The sequence below is a fragment of the Carassius auratus genome, chromosome 17, assembly GCF_003368295.1.
Source record: "Carassius auratus strain Wakin chromosome 17, ASM336829v1, whole genome shotgun sequence".
Lineage (NCBI taxonomy): Eukaryota > Metazoa > Chordata > Actinopteri > Cypriniformes > Cyprinidae > Carassius > Carassius auratus.
This window is the reverse complement of record NC_039259.1, coordinates 23,276,835-23,293,176: the sequence shown is the minus strand read 5'-3', so window position 1 is coordinate 23,293,176 and position 16,342 is coordinate 23,276,835. Positions and strand designations below refer to the sequence as shown.

The 16,342-nt window shown below is 37.2% G+C and overlaps 1 protein-coding gene across 3 annotated transcripts in view; it reads left to right on the top strand.

Annotated features, from left to right (window-relative positions):
• kif26ba (kinesin family member 26Ba) overlaps positions 1-16,342 on the top strand; it is an 87,537-nt gene that overhangs the window by 39,144 nt on the left and 32,051 nt on the right. Inside the window, exon 1 of one of the 3 annotated variants that reach the window (XM_026286460.1) lies at positions 15,533-16,329. The exons of the other annotated variants lie outside the window; for them this stretch is intronic. Within the exon in view, the coding sequence (XP_026142245.1) occupies positions 16,319-16,329 (11 nt within the window). The 5' untranslated portion in view covers positions 15,533-16,318. Of the gene's footprint in view, positions 1-15,532; positions 16,330-16,342 lie in introns of those variants that run through there. 3 annotated transcript variants of the gene reach the window in all.

The following is a 16,342-nucleotide window of genomic DNA, read 5'->3' as shown; positions in this document are numbered from 1 at the left end:
ATTGATTTCAATATATTAATATATTGAAATATATTGAAATTATATTGAAAGAAATGCAATATCATTTTGTATAAATGTTGCTACAGGTCCTTTTTTCAGTGAACCTGGTATTGGTACATACTACTCAATATATAGTTTTTGACACAATATAATAAGGACGTACACACACTATAGTTATGACTGGACACATATGAGATTAATTAGTTCAAATGAAAATAATCCATTGTAGCATGAATATTAATTTGCTCAGCTAAAATGTATTACAGCTTTCTGTGACACTTGGTCATATAATGTTGTCCAATGAAAAAGCACAATACCAATCTCACAAAAGCAGCCAATAATTTTGTATCACCATTGAGATTTGTTTTGTTAGCATGCTAATTTTCTAGCAGAAGTCGCTGAATATAATTTAAAAGCATGATTCAAGTAGACAAGTAATAGATTTTTATCTACTTTAATGAGTCCTTCCTACTAAAAGAGAGCGCAGTGTTAAGAAATGACAGCTTCCCTTCAACAATCTGCTCTTTTTTTAATATTATGTACCATGGTCTGAATACCTGATAAGCTTGACGCACATCTGCAGTCAGCCTAAAAACTCTGTCGCTTCACAGTCATACAGTGGGTGTAGAGGGATTTGGGGTCAAACACTGAGAGTGTTTGCATGTCCTCTCGAGTTGGATCCTTCACTCACACTCATCGTCACAGCTGTCAGTTGTCAACAGGACATTTCTCACATATGTAAACATACTTGCACAAATGCACAGACACTGGCAGGTGTTGTCATGTTAATGGTGTCATATGAGATGCTCTGATCACTGGGTGACTTTTTCCCATAGCTGTCTTTCTATAAAGAATCATCCGATCTAGTGTGAATCATTTGCTGCTATGATTGTGTGCATTGTCTTTTGAAACACACATTATGTCATACTGCACTATGGGAAATACATCCTCTCCTCTGTCTAGTGATTCGTGCTCTGGTCTGTGTCGCTCGGTGGGGCCGTGGGAGGGGGCGAGGATATAGATCATGGGCTTTTATCAGAGCTGGAGTCGAGGAGGAGAGCGCTGGAAGATAGCAGGAGACGGATGGCTCATGTGAAACCTCAAAACCTCTCGTTTTCGTGAGAGCCTGTAATAAATCAGGCCTACTACACACAGCTGGATTTTATGAATGTATTTGTATCAGAGGGCTACAGCTGTGGTAGCACTGTGATTTTATCTTCTTCTCCTCCATCTTATTATTTGTGCCCACTGTGCCAAACGACAGGCCAAAAATGAAAGGAAGAATTCTCACCTTTCAATTAAAGCTATTCAGGGTTTGTGCAGGTTTTATGAAGGTCATTTGAAGACCTTTTTAAGAGCAAGTAAAGAAAATTTTAGGTCCAGTTAGAATGGAGCACAATATAATATGTCAGCATATTTTATAAATGTAAATGTCTAGGGAGCAGAAAATAAGTTTCAACAGATCTCCATGACTCCATGACAAAAAAACGTAACTAGAATATGGAAGGAATGTTTGTTTACCTTACTTTCTGATCACAGAATAAAAAAGAAAAAAGTTATGTTTTCTTAGAAACTGATCAAAATGAAAAATATTTGCCATCAGGTTTAAAATAATAATGGGAAAACATGTTTTCATACCTCATTGGCAGATATATTTTTTTTTATAACTTATTTTTGCTTAATTTCTCAGAAAACAAGACTTCACCTATTCTTTGTATACCATACATTTATCTATACCATACATGTATGATACATGTGACAGCGAGCCAAAGACTCAAACCCACAACCTTAGGGTTAGGAGAAAAACTCTCTAACCACTAGGCCAGGACTTCCCACAAATGTATCATGGTTTAAGGCTGTTTGGATATTTGTATTGAAAAACAAGACATAGCCTGGTCTTTATGGACTACTTTGAAAATATCTAAGCCTTAGAATTGTCATAGTAAGTACGATTTTAATTAATGTGACCCTGTACCACAAAAACAGTCTTAAGTCACTGGGGTATATTGTAGCAATAGCCAAAAATACATAGTATGGGTCAAAATTATAATTTTTTTCTTTTATGCCAAAAATCAATAGGACAGTAAGTAAAGATCATGTTGCATGAAGATACTTTGTAAATTTCCTACCGTAAATATATCAAAACCTAATTTTTGATTAGTAATATGTATTGCTAAGACCTTCACTTGGACAACTTTAAAGGTGATTTTCTAAGTATTTTGATTTTTTTGCACCCTCAAATTCCAGAATTTCAGATAGGTGTATCTCGTCCAAATATTGTCATATCGTAACAAACCATACATCAGTGGAAAGCTCATTTATTCAGCTGTTTTGAAAAATGTAACTTTATTACTGATTTGTGGTCCAGGGACCAGCTTTCTATCACTAGCAAAGCTTAATGACTATCAAGGACAACATGCTTTATCATACTAGCAACATACTAAAACATATTTGCAATATGCAAATTATGTTAACAACATGCTAATCATGCTAAAACAACATGTAAATCATATTAAACTATGTTCAAAAATTTTAAATCATGCTGCAACATTCTATCTATCTAGATAACGGTCTAATCTGTCTATCATGATTTTCAAACTTCAGTGTTTTTTCCCCAACTGCTTTAAGTTATTAAGCTAACTTTATTAAGCAAACTAAAGTTTGTTCAAAATCTTTACTCATCTAGTTGGTGAATTGTCATTTGAGAAGGTCCGCTTTTATGAATAAATAAATAGCTGTCCAAGGGTGTGTTGCCCAAAAGCAAATACTGATTGTAAGTTGTGTTGTTAAAAACATTCAACTATTCAAAGTTGTTTGGTTGGAAATACAGATTTCTCAGGTTTCTGAGTAATTTGGTGTTTCCCTAAATAGTTAATGCTCTTGAGCACCATAAGCAGGCTAATATGCAGTAAAAGCCATATATTTCATTACATACATTTCATCCTACATGCTTAGTGTAAAGACTTTTTTCAAATAAGTGATGTGCAACTACAGTACATTCAAATGATGGATGTGCAACAGTTAGGCTACTACCGTTTGGGAAACAGCTGATTAGCTAGTTAATTTCTCCAACAATGCCCCATACTATGGTGGGTAAGCAGTGAGTCACATGGTTGTACAGGAAAAGCAGGACTTTACCAGTCGGACACCAGGTGAAGCACTGTGATGCAACTCTTAAGAAATACCCAGCCAGAATCCTTTCACACGCTTTGTCAGAGAACATACCCTGAGCGTGTTTCTAAACGGAGACTTTAACATGGCTTTGAGGTATCACTAATCTTCCTGTCACAATCTCAAACCTCTGCGGTTTGATTCGTTGTCCTCAGGTGAGGGCAAGCAAAGCCCTTTTGAAAGTGAAGACATGTGACGGTATAGTGCTAACCTCAGCTTCAACTTTAGTAGGAAACACATTTCCCTTTGATATGCCATTTGGGTGATATTAGATACTAATCTAGCTCACTTTAAGATTCAGACATCAGGCTAATTTATATGTTAGAGAGAAAAGTGAGCTAGAGAGCTTGAAGGTGTGTGTGTGTGTGTGTGTGTGTACGGTAAAAACAAAGTAATCTGATATGATTACAGGTGCATGTTATTCCAAAGAAAGACTTTGTAATCTTGAATTAAAATGCATTTACTTACTCTACATATGAAAGGACTCCTAAAACACACATCTTTATGGATTATAGAAGTAAAAGAAAGTAATGGAAGTACATTTTTTGACATTTAGATGAAGAACAAGTGTCAGGTCTGTGATAGAATACCTTCAGCTTCCTGATTGGCTGTTTAAATCACTTTAGTTGTCTGTTGATGTTGTTGGCTGCTGATTGGCTGGTTGTTTTATCCAATTAGTGCCTGGGAACATGATTAATATCCTGCTCAAATGCTAATGTCTTTCCATTTATAGTTAATATTCATGAGAGGATTTTCTGTTAAAAAAAAAGTTTAAATTTTTCCTTGTTTTGTTTTATATCTCTCATAGCCGTCTATCAAACGTGTCAATGGGCAGAAAACATTTACAGTAGAAAGCACTTGGCAGCGCCTCTGTTTCTGAGATGTAGTATGGTTTTACATGAGGGATAAACAAATATGATTGATGCCATTAAGCCTCATCTGCAGAATGAATTGTTAGACTGCTTGTGCACTCTTAATCCCTGTGAGGGATCTTACTGTAGATGTATTGCTCAAACACTGTAAATATTTCTTTAATGCTCAGATCACAGAGAGGTTAAGAGGCGTCCAGTGTGATTTACTGGCTTCATATCAGCCATGCTGGCAGAAACCAGACCGAGTGAATGTACTAGATCTGTGCTTCTCAACTGGTGTGCCATAGACAGCAGATGCAAATAACTATCTACAACTATAGTTTTAATTATGAATTATTAGGAAAATAACAAATACATAGGCTTACCCACCTGGGATATTGTTGGTAACGAAAGCTGAAACTAAAAATAAATAAACAAATAACTAAAATGAAATTAAATGTTAACTGAAATAAAACACACACACACACACACACACACACACTATATATGTATAAAATTATAGGTAAATTTCTGTTTATGACAAACTGTTTGATAATGTTTTGGGTTGGCCCTCGTAAAACCTGTTAAAAACCACTGACTATATAGTTTTAAATATTTTAAATGGTCCTCCCATGCTTCTTGTGTTGCTATTGATTCTGCATTCTTCCACATGTGTCTGCTGCTCATCTCTTCTTTCATAGCAGTGAAAGAAGGAAAGGAGCAGGAGAAAGTGTGCCGCGTGATTTATAACCACCGTGCCCTCATGTAGCAGACAATGTCAGCCTTCCTTCGGCAGTGCAAAAAGAAGGTTGTAAATTTTAGCCCAAGGTGCGGGTTTACATGAAGGACAGCCCTTTTTTGTGTATATATGTGTCTCAGCCTGTTGTTTGACAGGTAAAGACGATCCTGCCAAAGTGTGTGTGTGTGTACACCTGGCACACATTTTTCTCTTCGTTTGAAGCAGGACCGTGACACACCCCTTGCGCTTTTCCTCTGGCCTCACTCTGTGCACCTGAAAATTTACAGACGTCGTAACATGCCTTCCTGAGAGAGTGCTGTGCTTTATGGGACAGGTGTCATGACCTGACCATCCGGATGCGTTCAGTTAAAGATGTGGCAGGGATGTCAAACTCAGCTGCGCATCTGTAATTTACACACCTTCTTTCCAGATACCAGAAACATACTCTGTTCTTCTTTTGAAATGTGATTCTCTCTCTCCATCTCTCTTTGAATTTCATAGTGTATCAAAGTATATTATATATTGCAGTTGTTTATTATAAAAACATTTATAATTTACATTTACCAAAAATTATTGCAAACAAAGTCATTGCAACTGACAGAACTGTTGCATATTTTCAAGTGACTAATTGCACTTAAATTAATTTGTTTTTGAGCGAATCTTTGAATGAATGATTCATGGACTCATTAATGAAGAAATACACTTGAATGAACAATGATTTTAATGTATCAGTTGAGGGAATGATTCAATGAATTTTATATTATTTTATTTTATTTTATTTTATTTTATTTATGGTGTTTATTAATGGTGTTTTGGGAATGTTTTTCAAAAGTGAATTTATTTTATGTTTTAGAATTTTTTTCAACTGTAAAACTATTAATAAAACAATTAATACTATTTTTTGTCATGTTAAAATAAAGAAACTTTAATAATAGTTATTTTAAGAGTTTTTATTTTATTTTATTTTATTTTATTTTATGCCTGAACATGAATATCGATATGAGGACCTTTTTAATAAGAGCTTTTTCCAGTCTGTGAGTTGCTGTCTGCTGTTGGCACAGGATGAATAGTTGATCTTACTTCTGCTGCTATCTGCCTGTGTGAGAGACTCTATCATCAACCCTGCTCGCTGGAGTCAGGGGCCAACTGTCACCCCTGCGAAACCATGCCTGACTTTTCAACAACCCCTCCTCTGCTTTCCCCGGCTTCACTCAGCCATGTCACGTTCCTGTGGCTCTCATTTGTTCCTGCGGTTCCCCTGATCCCTGGTCTCAGTTGCTGCACTTTAAGTAAGGACACACTAACCTAAAATGGTATAGTGGGCAGCCCATATGGATGTGTTCTTTTAACGTTTTTGTAGAGCCTTTCAGTGTTGTGGTTTCTTATCTAGAGTTCAGGCTGTGTCTGTTCTGTATCATATTCTCCATGCTTTCCTATATAGATCTTTATCTGTTACTGTATTAGTAATCTTTCATCCCGTTGTTTAAAGTGGGATTATGCAAGGATGTGAACACTATATTCCTAGATTTGCTTGTGGTATTCCAATTTTTTACACTCCTTAAGAAGGTTCTTGTGCAGGAAGGTGATCTTGCCAGCTTTCAGAAGCCATGAATGTAGCCGTATCAATTAGATCTATTTCTAGATCTTCCCTGGACCACTCAGGTGTGCCATCCCAGGTGTGTTGGCACAGGAATGGGTCTCTCTCGTGCAGAAGGTAAATTGACATCTCAGCTATGGCTCAATTCCAGTACAGGTCGTTCTCCTCCTCTTTCTCAATCCATCTGCTTCTCCTCCACCCTCACAGCCCTGCTGTACCCCCATCTAAACACCCTCCCCAGAGCCCTGCCTGCATAAAAAGCTTTCTATGTGTTTTCACATGTCAGTATTTGCATATACATGCAATTATAATTTTAGAATTACATTTAAATTACCATATATTTGTGAAATAGATTACAAAAACAAATATTTATTTATTTATTTATTTCCTGAAAAAACAGTATTTGCATGTAAATAAACACACACTTTTATTTTTTGTATTATTTATTAAGTAGACATTTATTTAAAGTAGTTATTTTCTTACATATGTACAATTGCATTTGTATTTTTGTTAATTTTTTATATTTATTATTTTATATTTATTTATTGCCTACATTTATTTAATTTTTCTTAATATAATAATTTAAATTTATTTATTGCCTGATTTCCTTGCCTGCCTAAAATGGCATATTTTCAATATTTATCATATTTTAACACGTCAGTATTTGCATATACAAATAAAGAATTCTGTCTGTCTGTCTGTCTGTTTAGATAGATAGATAGATAGATAGTTAATATGTAAGTGTGTGTGTGTCTATATATATATATATATACTCACATACAAACAATTGTATTTTTATAATTTAAGGTTTTTTTACATTATATATTTATTTCCTTAATAATTGATTACATTTGCCTGCCTGCATAAAATGTTTGCTTAAATTTCCCTTCAGAACAGCCGATTTACATTCTTCCTTTTTGTTACTGTTCATTTCTAATACTGGCATTCTCGTTTTCCCCCTGAAGAAGAAGCTTTAATCAGAAACAGATTCCATGCACTGTATTCTGATCCTTTCACTGTGCTACAGATGGTTTGTGTGAACAAATGAAGGTGGGGTGTGGGGAGCGTACCCCTGGGATGATATAATGTGAGCAGCCATGCGGAACCGCTGCCACTGTCACTATGTGCAGCGCGTGTCAATTCGTTCATTAACTCTCCTGTGCTTCCATCTCCGTGGAGCTAAAGTGCCACCCCCCTCGACCTGGACCTCGCAGCGCTCCACCTCCTTACCATTTTACTTCACCGTGGCCCTTAAAACAAGCAGGGTCGCCTCAGAAAGCCCTCACATCAGCAGTGACCCCTCCTCTGCAGCCGTCTCTCCCCCCACACGCTGGAATGATGGATCGAACTGCCGAAGTGCTCTGGCTGTGGGTGAGAGCTTTCATTAGTGTCCCTCTAAAGAGCACAGCCTGATTTATTCCATAAATATTCACCTCAGGAGACGCCTGTTCCTGAAGGCATTTCACTACAGCATGTGTGTATATATAGATACTTTTGCTCTAAATTAGCCTATTCTTGTTATTTTAATCCAGAGCAGCATTTCAGATATGTTTTATTCCTTTATTTGTGACTTTTTGAGGGGAGGCAGCTGTTGCTTTATGGACTATAAAGCTTTCACTGATTTTGGCCAAATCACCTTAGCACATTCTAAAATCAGTCGGAACACCTTAGCAACCACACAGCAATATACTTAGGTAATAACATAGTAATACCCTGACGTCCACTTAGCACACCTTGGCAACCACATAGTAACACCCCAGCAATCATCCAGAACACCCCGGCAACCACATAACAACATACTGAAAAACACTCAGAATGCTTTAGGAACTATTTATCAACACCTTGGCAACCTACTAAACTAAGGCTCCACGATATGTCGTTTAAGCATTGATATCGCGATGTACGAATCCATGATAACCACATCGCAGGATGTGCGATGTAGGCTGTCGTAGCTGATCCGTTATTCATTAACTCTACGGGCCAGCTGCTCCCCGGCCCTTGACGAATGTGATTCGCAGAGAGAGCGAGAGAGAGAGAGAGAGAGAGTCCGCGCGCGTGAGAGAGAGAGAGGGAGAGAGAGAGAGAGAGAGAGAGAGAGAGAGAGAGAGAGAGAGAGAGAGAGAGAGAGAGAGAGAGAGAGGGAGAGGGAGTCTTGCGGTGTCTTGCTCTCTCTCCCTCACGCATATTAATCAATTGACACGATGGTGTTGATGTTTAAATCATTTAAAATGAGAATGTAAATCTGCTCACTCCATTTTTGTTTGTAAGAAAAAATTCGATTAGATTTCATATCGCAATATATATCGCAGAAAAATTAAATATCGCAATGTCATTTTTTCCCAATATCGTGCAGCCCTATGCTAAACCCTAAATGCTAAACTGAACATCTGAACATCTTTGCAACACCTTGCCAGCCATTCTGAACACCATAGCAACTGCAATGCAACATGTTAAAAAATATTCCTTGACAAAGTGCTTGCTGTGGAAAATTATTATATTATATCATTAGAATGAACTTGTGAGTGTGCAGTTATACTCTTTACAAAAACATTCAGAACAACCTGTGGTGTGCTCACACGTCACACCAAAAGCAAAGTGAATATTTACATTGCTTTACTCTCTCTAGATTACTTGCGTGAAATTTTTTAATTAATTCTGATACAACCAGACATTTCTATAAGCTCTTTGTTGATTGTCTTGCACGACAGCATGTCAAGCAAATTTACTGCTCGAGTTGAAATTTTCGGAACAGTTCCGATTGAGGCAGATATTTCACATTTGTGACAAACGCATTGCCCAGTTCACATCATTTGTATCACATGGCATGAATTTGTGTCTATTTGCATCAACTTTGTATGTAATTTACTTGTGTTAATAATTAATTTCACTTTAGGTGTGCAAACACCATTATAACCACTTAGCAACACCCTGACAATCACCCAGAATGCCCTAGCAACTGCATTGCAACATGTTAATACACACCAAATGCCTCACATTAATAACCCATGTGATTGTGAAAGAAATAACAAAGAACAAACAATTTTTCGGTACGTTTTTAGTGATAAGTAATGCATTTTCTAATGAAGCTGATTATGAATTTTACAAAAACACACTCAGAGTTTGTGACGATGACAATGATTTTTTTCAAGCTGGAAGTGATGGACTTTACCCCTTTTTCTTTCAAATGTGCCTTTCCTATTCATCTTGTTTGGCAGAAAGGAGGGGCTGCTTAAAATTCAGAGCAATTAACTCCTGATCCCATCCATTTAGCTGTGAGAGGATGTGAGCGATCACTTAAAGAGCGTCACAAAGCACTGACAAGTGGACACCAGGCCTTGTAATGACCCTGACATAAATTATAAATGCAGGATAGAGCCAGAGATGATTATTAGTTCTTCATGCACCATGACCACCACAGACATTACTTATCACAGACATCCAACTTAATATTCAGAGTAATGGTCATTTAGGGGCTTTATTTGGTTGATTTTCAGTCTTTTACAGTACATTTGGTCCCAAACTGGAATATCAGTTCACATTTGGTCTCCTATTAGCATTGATTTTGCTATAGAGGACAATTAGACCACAGCCCCGTGATTAATAGACATGATTTGACTCACCAGGACAGTCAGACCCTGTGATCGTTTTGAGTTACTATCTAACAAGCTACGGCCAAATGACATGCTTAAGCACAGAGGTTAATAATATAACAGCCCCGGAGTCAGCCATCGATGAGAGCCGCGATAATTCTGATGATAATCATGGTAATTACTATCAGCATTATCACTCAGAGGCATGAAATTGACCTCTAGAGGTCAGCCTGGATGGATTTAAGATTAGAGCCTGCAGGTCCTCTTTCCATTCCCTGATCTAATTAAATTTAAATAGAGGGTAAGAATGCCTACAATCCCCATAATTCCCTTACACTGCCAGTGGCTATTATAGGAGAGAGGCATGGCAAAAACTCTCCACCCACACTTTGTTCCAAAGGTTAGTGAGCTGTTCTACATAGACAACTGACTTCTAAGCAGCAACAAGTGAAATGTACATTTATAAGTGGCTGCTTTTGAACTCTACATAGGCAGCAAACCTGTGCACCATCTCAATGGAAAATTCAGCTCACACAGAAATTCTAAATATTTTTTTTCTGACTCTATATATTTTATAATTTGATATATATATATATATATATATATATATATATATATATATATATATATATATATATATATATATATATATATATATATATATAAGAATCTGCAGGACTTTAAAGATTTTTCTGAAGAATCTTCTGCTCAGTTTAACTGTTCAGAAAAAACAAGGGACTCATGCACAACCATCACAAAACAGAAAGACAGTCGTGGATCATCAGGTAACAGAACACAGTATTAAGAACCAAGGGTTCCCAAACTTTTGAGTGGGGTTATTTTAATAATTTCAGCATTTATTTTGTCTTGTGGACTAAATGTTAATATCTTTTATGTACAATATCTTACTCAGGACAGTACTAAATAAAATATAACATGCATTTAGTATGATCTCTCTTATTTTTTGAAAATTACTTGCATTTTCACAGATTCTGCAAAGGGTGCCCAAACGTTCGATCCCCACTGTATATATATATATATATATATATATATATATATATATATATATATATATATATATATATATATAATACTTTATAATAAATCACCTATTTTGATTCATGCCGCAATGCCCTATAAGAATTTCGCCAAAATGAAGTATCTTAAAACAGTCTCCTATGATGTCTTAAAGGTCCCGTTTTACGCGCTTTTTTGAAGCTTTGATTGTGTTTACAATGTGCAATATAACATGTGTTCATGTTTCGCGTGTAAAAAAACACAGTATTTTTCACACAGTTCACCTATCTGTATACCGCTGTTTTCACGGTCACAAAATCGGGCTGATGACTTCCTTGTTCTATGAAGCCTCTCCTTCAGAAATACGTAACGAGTTCTGATTGGTCCAGCGGTACCTGTGCTGTGATTCGACAGCAGCTGAGAACAGGCTGCCCTCCTGGTAACGTGATTGGGCTAGAACGCACTTGCTGGAGATGTATTTATAGTCACAGGAGCATTTTTACTGACGAGATGCGCATGAAAATCGCATTCGTTTTTTTGCACAGCCCTAACATCTAGTTAACAAAGCTAAACAGCGTTGCCCTTTGTGTAATACGTTACAGAAACTATTAAACGCACCAACTTAAATAATAAAATACACTTACCAGTTGTGGTCCATAAACAACGCCTTCTCCAGACAAAGAGGGAACTGCTTTCAGGAATAATCTTTGTGCGAATCCGGCATTAAACTGATTGAGATTGAGAAAGTTGTCCTCGGCAAAATCTGCTGCATATAATGTTACATGTGGATTATAATTTTCGGGGACCAAGTTAAACATAAATTGTAACCATTAATCTCCAAGTACAGCGTTCCTGGGAAGCCCAAACAAAGATGATTGGACTCCAAGATAAAAAAAAAACAGCGTTTCAATGACATGGCGACAAAAACAAACAGCTGTTCCTTCTTCTTCTCCGTCGGAGCGCAACAAGGCCACGCCCCCCTGTTTGTGAATTCATGTGGGCGGTGGTTAGTCAAAAAAACTGTTTTAGTGATGTCATTACTACAGGAACTAGATGGCTGTAGTCCAAACGGGTTGTTTTTTGTAGGCGTTAAATTTGTTTTAATTCTGTTAAATTAAATATCTAGCTTGGCATTGAACTTTGAGCTTTAAAATTTTACAGATATTATTTATACTCAAACGACAACATTACACACTAACTAAAGTTTAAAACATGGGATCACGAAGAAGGGGACCTTTAAAATGGTGCTTATGTAGGCAGCACACTAGGTTTTGGCACAAAACTCATGATTATCGAACATTAAGAACTTGCATGTTGTCCAATTAAAACAAGCCCTTGCCTCCCACTCCCGTGTTTCCTGCCTTGGCTGACATTTTTAATTTTGGAGGACAGCCTGGAGCCTTTGAAGCAGAGGATCTTTGGTACTATAAATGAATGCGGCTTTGGTCTTAATTGAGTCTGATGTTCTTCTGCATGCGCTCCAGATCTACAATATGTTTCTCAACACAAATATTCAGTGGCCTGATAAAAGATTTATAAAAAATTGACTTTATTTACTTTAAATTCATGTTTCAGGTCTTATTGTGCACAGATGTTCAGTGCATGATATTCCAAAGAAAAAAAATTATTATTCTTTTTTCTTAGTAGTTCCAGTAGCTATTATAAATACCAATAGCCAAATGACTATTTAAGCATCATTTTAAGCTAATTCTATTTGGTAAAACAGCCTTTTCAGTAAGCTGAACATCAGAACCATGTTGCATTCCTACATTTGTCCTTTAGCGTCTGAGTCACATATGCCCATCAGTCAGTCCCTTTGTCAGCTGTTAACTAGCGTCACCATAGTAACAGCACATTCAGTACTGGTGTGTTCGTCGGTCTGCAGTCAGCAGTAATGGATCTGGCCTTCAGGAGGCTCAGCTCACCTCAGCACCACTTATGCTATGCGTTTATGTCTTGTTTGTAGACTAAAAAATGTTCGGATTCCCAAGCAGCCTTTGTAGCTCAACAGAAGCAACCCATTTTGCATCCATGTAACGTATTTTAGAGTAAAACAGGAGTATAGAGTATAAGAATATAGAGTATAACTTAATCTATAATCTATATATATATATATATATATATATATATATATATATATATATATATATATATATATATATATATATATATTATACTGTATATAATTATACTCTATATTTCTCCTTATGTTTTATAATTTTATTATTATTTAATATTATTTACAGTGAATATTGTTTATATTGATTCACATTTCTATATCATTATATATGACTAGGCTGTTTCTTTGGATTTTCACAAGGATGGCTTTGCCAGTGCTGACTCACTAAGGCAGAATACTGATTCAGAGTGCTCTCTGCCTCATTGGTTTGTTTGGAAGAACCTTATCTGCAGAAACAGCCTCCAAGAGCTGCACAGCTCCACAAGTTAGAGTCGCCATGATTTATACTGGTACAACTCCTCTGGTTATGCTCTATTTTAGCATCTTCATCCTCTTGACAGTCCTTCATATATCTATAGACTTTTGCACTTACAGTTGAATTATTCGTCTTTAATGTGAGTGTGAAAAATACTTGCTACATGAAACCACATGCAAGAATGAACTACAAAAAAAAAAAACCATACTGAAAAAGAATCTTTGAGTCACTATTAATAACAGAAAATAGAAATAAAGTTAAGTTTATTTTTTTAAAGTACTACTGCAACAAAGTCATTGAGGAGAGAGATAAAAGAAAAAAATAATTTGATAGTTAAAAATAGGTTTGGAAGAAGTCATTTCTCATTGGATTGCTTTGATTAACCCTTGGTTTAATCCGAGTGAGCTGACTTTAGACCCCAAAAATAAATGCTTCTCAGCCCAGTCAATTAACTCATAATGGCTCATTAGGTATTCCAGATACTAACTAAAGTAAACAACTTCATTAGCAGAGGATCTGTCGACATCAGAGAACCGTGGCATCGTTTAGCAATGGGGTTGTGCAGAAAGCTAATAAATTAGTGATTAATTTTCAGACCAGGCCCAAAACCCAAACCTTGTCAGAAGTGTGCATATAAAAGAGGCTAAGAGATAGTGTCAGTCAAGTTTTTAATTGAGTGAGGCATTTAATTAGAATCCCGAGGCCAGAGTTTGGCTGCAGAGTTCTGCTCATTTAAATATGAATAACCACTGCGAGTTCTATTTGCTACAGTGCCGTGTCTTAATTCACATACTATCTTTACTGAACCATAGAGATAAGAATTTAAGCATCCCAAATCATTATATGCTAAAAATATGCCAGTTGTCCAAATTATATGCTTTTCTAGAGTTCTTGTATATGTGCATGTTTTACTGGCAAATTTTGCCCACAAGTAGTTTGTGTTGATTCTCATTTTCTGTGTCCTAAATGTCCTATCCAAATACACACACACACACACACACACACACACACACACACACACACACACACACACAGCTAAAACAGTGATCAATATGGAAGTTTATGATAAAAAAAAAATATATATAAATAAATACATGCATATTACTCTTTCTGTTTCTGTCATACAAAAATAGTGTGCTAGTATGCTAATTCATCCAGAGTCCTGCTACACACACTTTCCTATTACTAACAAAGTACATACTTGAGTTCATGGTACAAGAATGCAAAGTCATCAAGTCACATTTTTCTTCCACTGAAACCATGAACCGGTTCTAATTGTTTTTGCTAATGAGACTCATTAGCACAAATAAGCTGACATATATGAAACAGATATGTATATCAATGGCTGAACCGCTGCCTGCTTATCTCTCGTCCCCGCTTACTCTCATTATGCAAGCGAATCCCCTTTAATCTGCACCATATGGGTGAAATGCTGACTAATTAGAAGCGATATGTAATGTTGTGTGTTATGTTAAATCTCTAGGGTGTGTGCTATAGCAATGGGAACGCTGTGGCCTGCCCCTTTCATGCTCTGTGTTTGAGGTTGAATCTCAATGCGGAGGCTCTGCAACTGTGGTTCAGAGCAGAATGTATGAAAAGTGACAGGGAAATTAGACGACAGACCCTCTGACACAAAGCGCCGCCAGAACACGACTGCAGGGGAAATCTGGCTGCAGGCTTTCCTTCTTTCCAGTGCCGCAGGACTGAAACGACATCACCCAGATATGTCTAAGGATGTTCTGAGTCCTTTGCATTCGAGGAGATGAAGGTTGTTTTAAGACTAATAGTGAAGTTCAGCTCAGTTTCTGGCTACACAGAGAACTGACGTTCATTCTGACATTATTAGCCTGCTGGGTAGGTCTGACCCAGTGGATTAGTCACTTACTTCCTAGGCTTGCCATGACCTTAGTGTAATCTTTTGTGCCGTCTCAGTTTTTTATACAATTTCTGACTTATCTATTTCTGACTGATTACTGAAAGTTTTGTGAATGTTCCCTGTTAGCTGGGAAGTCATGAATGAATCATATTGCCTTTTTTTTTCACTTTTCCTTTTTTAATTTTCTTGTTCGAGGTGCACATCTTCAGCTTCCATTGCAGTTTGCAGTTAAATGTCTCTTCTTAAGCTGCCTACACATGAAGAGAGTTTCCAAGGCTTTGCATTTCATATTATACATCCCCTTTCAGAACCCTGGACATTATTTTAGTGTCATTTAGTTTGTGGCCACAGCTGTATGATTTTCTGGAACAGTATGGAAAGCGTGAGCTCTAGGTCCAACTTTACTGTTGCCTGTGGTGTTGAAAAGAAATCCTTGGAGAAGTGTGAGGTACGTTACAGATGGAGAGAGTGAGAAAGAGCGAGCGAGAGAGAGAACGAGATTGTTGCGAGGATTGAATAGCAGACATTATCAGCTGAGCACAGGGGCTGAGAGGAAGCAATGTGATGGTGTTCCTGTCTGTGTCTTCCCTGCTTCCTGTTTGGATGTCTTCACCCGGTCTCGCTTCGTTTTGAGCCTGGATGTCCTTTCCTGGACAATGTAATCAAAAGAACAAGCCAAACAGAGACATGGAGGAGAGAGGCTGAGAAAGATATGGTCAAGTGTGAGAGAGAGGAAGGGAAGAGCAATGAAAAAGAGAGAGAGGGAGAGATGAGATTGGCGAGCCGGCGCGTAGGCAGTCAGGAGTGCTCAGGTGTGGGGACAAAGCTATCCGCTCCTTGCCGAGGAACCGCTTCAGTTGATCTGGTGTGGATACATTAGAGGAGGGGCGCTCAACATTATCCACCATCCACAAATAGCACAACACGGAGAGCTAATGGATTCCTGATGAGCTGTCAGACTCCACATTCAATCTGGAGGACACCTGTTTAAGAGCGGACAGGAAGACAGAAGTGGACACTCAGGGCTCCTCAGGCCCTCTAAATGATGGACAGGTGAGAGACAAGT